This window comes from Cannabis sativa, chromosome 9 (genome assembly GCF_029168945.1).
Source record: "Cannabis sativa cultivar Pink pepper isolate KNU-18-1 chromosome 9, ASM2916894v1, whole genome shotgun sequence".
Lineage (NCBI taxonomy): Eukaryota > Viridiplantae > Streptophyta > Magnoliopsida > Rosales > Cannabaceae > Cannabis > Cannabis sativa.
In genome coordinates, this window is record NC_083609.1 from 12,720,070 (window position 1) to 12,726,447 (window position 6,378).

At 35.7% G+C, this 6,378-nt stretch overlaps 1 protein-coding gene across 1 annotated transcript; it reads left to right on the top strand.

The window, feature by feature from the left end:
- Positions 1-438: 438 nt before the first annotated feature.
- Positions 439-6,037, top strand: LOC115722332 (type IV inositol polyphosphate 5-phosphatase 6). Its single transcript, XM_030651523.2, has 13 exons — positions 439-1,475; positions 1,593-1,677; positions 2,050-2,118; positions 2,229-2,313; positions 2,410-2,514; positions 2,613-3,492; positions 3,592-3,785; positions 3,983-4,091; positions 4,176-4,324; positions 4,438-4,704; positions 5,125-5,216; positions 5,337-5,552; positions 5,657-6,037. The coding sequence occupies exons 1-10, from the start codon at positions 1,446-1,448 to the stop codon at positions 4,658-4,660; spliced, it is 1,929 nt and encodes a 642-aa protein (XP_030507383.1). The 5' UTR covers positions 439-1,445; the 3' UTR covers positions 4,661-4,704; positions 5,125-5,216; positions 5,337-5,552; positions 5,657-6,037.
- Positions 6,038-6,378: the final 341 nt, after the last annotated feature.

The window sequence follows — 6,378 nt, forward strand, 5'->3', positions numbered from 1 at the left end:
GGTTCCAACTTATTTTGATTTGTGTTCATTTCATAGAAAGCACAATGCTCCACAAAATCAGTTGTGGGTAAGGGCTAAAAAGACAAAAATGAAGTTTTTAGGGGGAGTTTGTTTCTTCACAAAACCCCAAAAGAAAAATCTAATAATTTCACAAAAACCAAAAAGTCCATGCAAGAGAAGAGAAGCATGATATATTTCTTTTTGTCTATACATTATATACTATATTGCCTTCTCCTCCAAACATTCTTTCCCTTGCGGCTCACCTCAGTCCTCTCACCAAAAGAACCAAAAAAACAATTATATAATATAAATAAATAAATAAAAAAAGAAAAAGAAAAAATTCAACATAGTACCAACGACTACAACACATACATTCCCTTTATCATTTAAATTTTTATTTACTTATATTTTGCTTTTTTTTTTTTAAAAAAAAAAAAAACTTTGTTTTAGTCCAAAATGAGGAGAACGACACCATACTAGATCTCAAAGCTTCTCTTCACTTTGCTGACCGGGGCAGGCTTTGTTCAGCTGACTGAGTCGTTTAGTGTTCATCAGTTAAAGGCTTAAAGTTAAACGACATGCCCGTTGCCCCATCATGCTGGCTCTGTCTTGAGCTTTGAGTTAAAAAAATTATTTTTTATTTTTTTTTCTTAAAAAAGAAAAGAAGAAACTACCCAAGAGTCAAGACTTGATCTTCTCTCTCTCGCGCTTTCTACTGTTCAAAATCAATACTTTATTATTATTATTATCTGTTATATGTATATATATAAATCTACAATTTTTTTTTTGTTTTCCTGGTTTGCTTGCTTGCTTGCCACTTGAAACATACTTTGCTCTGTTGTGTTTACTGAGAACGAGGCCTTTTGTTTTTTGAAGAGAGAGAAGAAAGGAACTCTCTTTATCTCTCTCTCTCTCTCTCTCTCTCTCTCTCTCTCTCTCTCTCTCTCTCTTTCTTTCTCTCTTTCTCTATGTCTGCCGCATTGTCTTGTTCTATATAGAATCTAATCTCACTTCCACGCATTAAAGTATTGTCTCTCTTTCTCTTTCTTTCTAGTCATCGTTGGCTTCATATTTTCCGGTTTTGGGTCTGTTAGGCCAACACTTTAGCTCATTATTAACCGAAGCTATAGCTAAGCTACCTATAGAGAACACTCCACAAACCAAACCCAAATACCAGAGCAACCAAACCCCATTTCTTATTTGCTCTTCTTTCAGAGTTTGGAGCCATGTTTTTGAGTCATAACAACAGCTAAAAGTAGAAAAAGGTTGTGCTTAGAAGTGAGAGTTGTTCTCATTCTGAAGAAGCTCTTTTCAAAGTGGTAAGAGGGTGAACCAAGAAATTGGAGAAGGGTTGGAATTCTTTGGAGGATTTTGAAGCAGAACCCAGTTGCCCAAATACTGCAAATAATACTTGGTCTTGAGCTGTATGAAGTAAAAGAGAAACAATGAGAGATGGGAGTTCCAAGAAAAGCAAGGTTTATAATTATCATTATTATTAAGATTTAAAATTTAAAATTTTTCCCAATTTCTTTGCATGATTCCCTTAGATTTGGGAAATTCATGATTGATTCTTTGTTTGTTATTTGGTTTAGCTCTCATGGTCAAAGAAAATGGTCAGAAAGTGGTTCAACATCAAGAGCAAGAATGAGGAGTTTCAGGCTGATGATGTTTATGGAGGTGGTTCTTTTAGCTCTTATTACTCTTTTCCCTCTTCTTTGTCATCAATTAATTAAACATGAAAGTAAAAATTTGTTTTCTGAGCTTCCCATTTTAATGGGGGAGGTTATTTTTATGGTAGTCTTTGTTCTTCTTCTTTAATTCCAAGTATGTGAAATGCCAAATTCTGAACTTTAGCTGTTCTTGTATCCCAAAATTCTCAGCTACTAACAAAAGATTGAACATTTAAATTTCCCCTTTTCTCTAATTTTACATCAAAAATCTCCTCACTAATCAACCAAATTAAGGCATTTTTCTATTTCATGTTTATTGACCTATATTAGGAGATAGAATTGGTGGATTAATGATTTTTTGTTTTTGTTTTCCTTTCAGGAGGTAATGTTGAATACAGGACTAGCTTCACTGAGAGGGAGGCCCGCACAATCAAGAAGAGCAAGACAGGTTAGCATTACCCTTATCTTACAACTCAATGAGATAATGTAGATGCCCAAAAAGTAAATATCATCTCAAAATCATAGGTTGAACCTATTCATTCTTTTGGCAATGCACAGAAAAGTTTACCAAGGGCACTGAGCCGGTCCGGCGAACTAGAATGAATCTAGATCATCCTCGAATTTTTGATGTGCAAAACCATAGGTATGTGTCCACTTTCTCTTCATGTTTAGAAGAATCCTTGGAAAGAATTCACTGTGAACTGATTTTTCTTTTACTTCTTTTCAATTTTGAGAGCAGCATTTTTGTTGCTACTTGGAATGTGGCTGGAAGATCTCCCCCGAATAACTTAAATCTAGATGAGTGGCTTCATGCTGCACCTCCTGCTGACATTTATGTTCTTGGGTATGTGACTAGATTGTCTGCATAGAGTCTTATTTCTAATTTTAAGACAGTGTTCTAAACATGTCACAGAGATTAATGTTTGCTGCTCTATCTTTCAGATTTCAGGAGATAGTTCCACTAAATGCTGGTAATGTTCTTGGTGCGGAAGACAACGGTCCTGCCAAGAAATGGCTTGCTCTTATCCGGAAAACTCTTAACAATCTTCCTGGGACCAGTGGGGGGAGTGGCTGCTATACACCTTCTCCAATTCCACAGCCTGTTGTAGAACAAAATGCTGATTTCGAGGGATCAGCAAGGCAGAAAAACTCATCTTTCTTTCATCGCCGTTCATTCCAAACAACTAATAGTTGGAGAATGGATGGTGATTCCTCGATCCCACAACCGCGACTTGATCGGCGGTTCAGTGTTTGTGATAGGGTGATCTTTGGTAACAGGTCTAGTGATTATAGCCACAGGCCAAGTGATTACAGCCACAGACCGAGTGATTACAGCCACAGGCCCAGCGATTGCAGTCATAGGCCAAGTGATTACAGGCCAAGTGATTACAGCCACAGGCCAAGTGATTATAGCCACAGACCAAGTGATTACAGTCACAGGCCAAGTGATTATAGTCATAGACCAAGTGATTACAGTCACAGGCCAAGTGACTTTGAATCTAGTTACAGATGGGGTCATCGGCCAAGTGACTATTCCAGGCCCAGTGACTATTCCAGATGGGGTTCATCTGATGATGACAATGGAGCTGGTGATTCACCAAGTACTGTGTTACATTCTCCAATGTCCTATGGCTATGGTGGATCTGCATCTAATGAGGAGGGATATAGGAAAAGAGGGCATTCAAGATACTGCTTAGTTGCAAGCAAACAAATGGTTGGAATTTTTCTCACTGTTTGGGTCAGGAGTGAATTGAGGGATCATGTTCGAAACATGAAAGTATCTTGTGTTGGAAGAGGATTAATGGGTTACCTCGGAAACAAGGTATTAATTGACTAATAATGCCTCTTTTCTTCAAGTTTTTACTGATTGTATTTTGCCCTTGAAAACCTTTGATGACTAAATAGTCATGATTTTTTGCAGGGATCCATTTCAATCAGCATGTCACTGCACCAAACAACCTTTTGCTTTGTTTGTAGTCATTTAACCTCTGGAGAGAAAGAGGGTGATGAACTAAGAAGGAATTCTGATGTCATGGAAATTCTTAGAAAGACAAGGTTTCCTCGGGTCCACAGCTCAGGCGATGAGAAGTCTCCTGAGACTATCCTTGACCATGAGTAAGTTCCTTGCTCATCAATGATCAATGAAATAGTACTCATGGAGTACAAATTTAAATGAATTGTAAGAGAGATATTATGGAGACTAAGCATGGATTTAAAATAACTTTGCATCTTCTAAGTAGTAACTTAATTCAATTTTGTACTTTATATTTCCTCCATTTTCTAATTCCACATTCCATTTCTTTCTTTTGCAGTCGAGTCATTTGGCTTGGAGATTTGAACTATCGAATCGCACTCTCTTATCGCTCTGCAAAGGCCCTAGTTGAGATGCAGAATTGGAGGGCATTGTTAGAAAGAGACCAGGCATAATTCTAAATCCTCAAAACATACTTCCCTGCCCTTCTCGCCATTATTTTTTGCTTTCTAACTTGATGCTTCTATGTGCAGTTAAGAATAGAGCAAAGACGGGGCCGTGTTTTTGCAGGATGGAGTGAAGGGAAGATTTACTTTCCCCCAACATACAAGTATTCTACTAATTCAGACAGATATGCTGGGGATGATATGCATCCAAAAGAGAAACGGCGAACACCTGCTTGGTAAGATCTTCTCACGTATCACATATCTCAAATTGGAAAACTGTGAAGTATTGAATGTGGCTTAACACATTATGCACAATGCTGATCAAACTTTTGTTCTTTGTTTATGAAAGGTGTGATCGTATTTTGTGGCATGGAGAAGGGCTACATCAGTTATCATATGTCCGCGGAGAATCACGATTCTCAGATCACAGACCAGTTTATGGCATGTTTTGGGCTGAGGTTGTATCCAGCCATAACCGTTTGAAGAAAAGCATGAGCTGCTCTGGTTCCAGAATTGAGGTGGAGGAGCTGCTTCCATATTCACATGGATATACTGAACTTAGCTTTTTCTAAAAGATGACATTCAGAATTTTGTCCCACATTGAATATACATCCAAGTATGCTTTCTCTCTCTTTCTCTCTTTCTCTTAAAGACACAAAAATAACAAAAGCTCACACATATATACAGTGCTACTCACATGCACAAGTTTGTGATCTTTCAAGTCCAATTTTCCAATTCAAGTTCATATGCATCTTCAATCAATATGGCCAATTAGGACCTTTTTAAGCATTTTAGGCAATATCTTTTCACAATATACAAATGGGAGATGGATGTTGTTAGAATCTGTAAAAACCCACCTCTAAGATAGAATATGTGGCTGCCTGGCATAATCCTATATATAAAAAAAAAAGTGTCTTGTATTGTATATTCACTTTATGTATAAAGAAAGTAGGAAAGAAAAAACTCCATAAGCAACAAAGATGTCTTGCTTGTTCCACTACTCTTTCTAACCATTGATTTTGGTCCACATGAGCAGGCTGGAATCACTTTGTTGAATTATTAAATTATTTTTATTATTATTCATCTCAAGGGCGATTGAGACATTCCGTTGCCCACATACCGAAAAAGGTATATAAGCTCATCTCTTTTTCTCTTTTTCTAGTTTTTTTTTTCCCTTTCTCGGTTCTGCTGTTGTTGGTGGCCTTCCTTTGTTTTGTTTTAACTGCTTCCTTATTATCACTTTTGCAGGTGTTAATTTGGTCTCCTCTTCTAACTATAATGTCACATTGTACATTTAATCATCCTAACTCTATGACCTATATCCCAGAGAAAAAAAAAAGAAAAGAAATATTAATCAGTACGGAGAATAATTAGGTAACCCATTTGACATACACACAGCCTTTCTGACATATCTCAAAGTTACTTACAAGTGTTTTTTGGCTCATGTCCTACTCAAATGATTAGGTACTTTCTTTATTTAAGTGTTCTGATTACTTTTAATGTATATGATTAAAGCCCCATATAATATAAATGAGCTTATGATTAAGAGGTTTTTGATTATTTTGCAGGATATGAAACTAATGCAATTATGAACACTTCATGCCTAGTGGAGAGGAAGAAGATTTTGTTTGATTCACTATTCTTTATTTGTTTGGAAATATATATATGTATTTATATATCTAGCTAAGTCGAAAAGTTTGGTCACAATAATTATTTGTATACTTGTTAATTTTTTCTGTTTTCAAATGCATAGGAAATATTTGAAGAGAGTACCCAGTTAACAAAAGTAATTAGTGACAATGAAAAAAAAAATATAAAGAAGATGAAGTTCATGATAGAAGAAATCTGAACACCCTCTTACTCAGTCTTGTTGGTTTCAAATGATTAATGTACTGGCAAAAGTTGGTTTTTATTCCTTTATTATTGTTATTCATTTCAACTGTTCCCCACTTCTGGTTTTTCACTTCTTTTTTTGGGTTGTTGATTATGGTTGCTGTAAAATAAAGAAGAAGCAAAAGCATGAGATGGGACAGTTTTACAGTTTTGGCAGGTAATTAATAAATAATAAAAAGGAAAGGAAAAAAATAATGAACATGGAAGGGAAGACAAGATTTTGAGAGGGACTGGTCTTTTGGTTAGTGGTGGTGGTGTGGTGTACTGGTAAACATATATATATATATATATATCTATTCTATATAAAGTTACAAATTATATAACTCGAAATTTTGCTTATTTAAATTTACGCGACTTTTTATTTTTATTTAATAAAATAATAAAATATTATTTATAT

Excerpts from the sequence above, each read along its gene's own strand:
- LOC115722332 (XM_030651523.2), top strand. The coding sequence starts at position 1,446 with ATGAGAGATGGGAGTTCCAAGAAAAGCAAG. Across the intron at positions 1,678-2,049 it reads GGCTGATGATGTTTATGGAG|GAGGTAATGTTGAATACAGG; the intron begins GTGGTTCTTTTA and ends TTTTCCTTTCAG. Across the intron at positions 3,786-3,982 it reads GAGACTATCCTTGACCATGA|TCGAGTCATTTGGCTTGGAG; the intron begins GTAAGTTCCTTG and ends TTTCTTTTGCAG.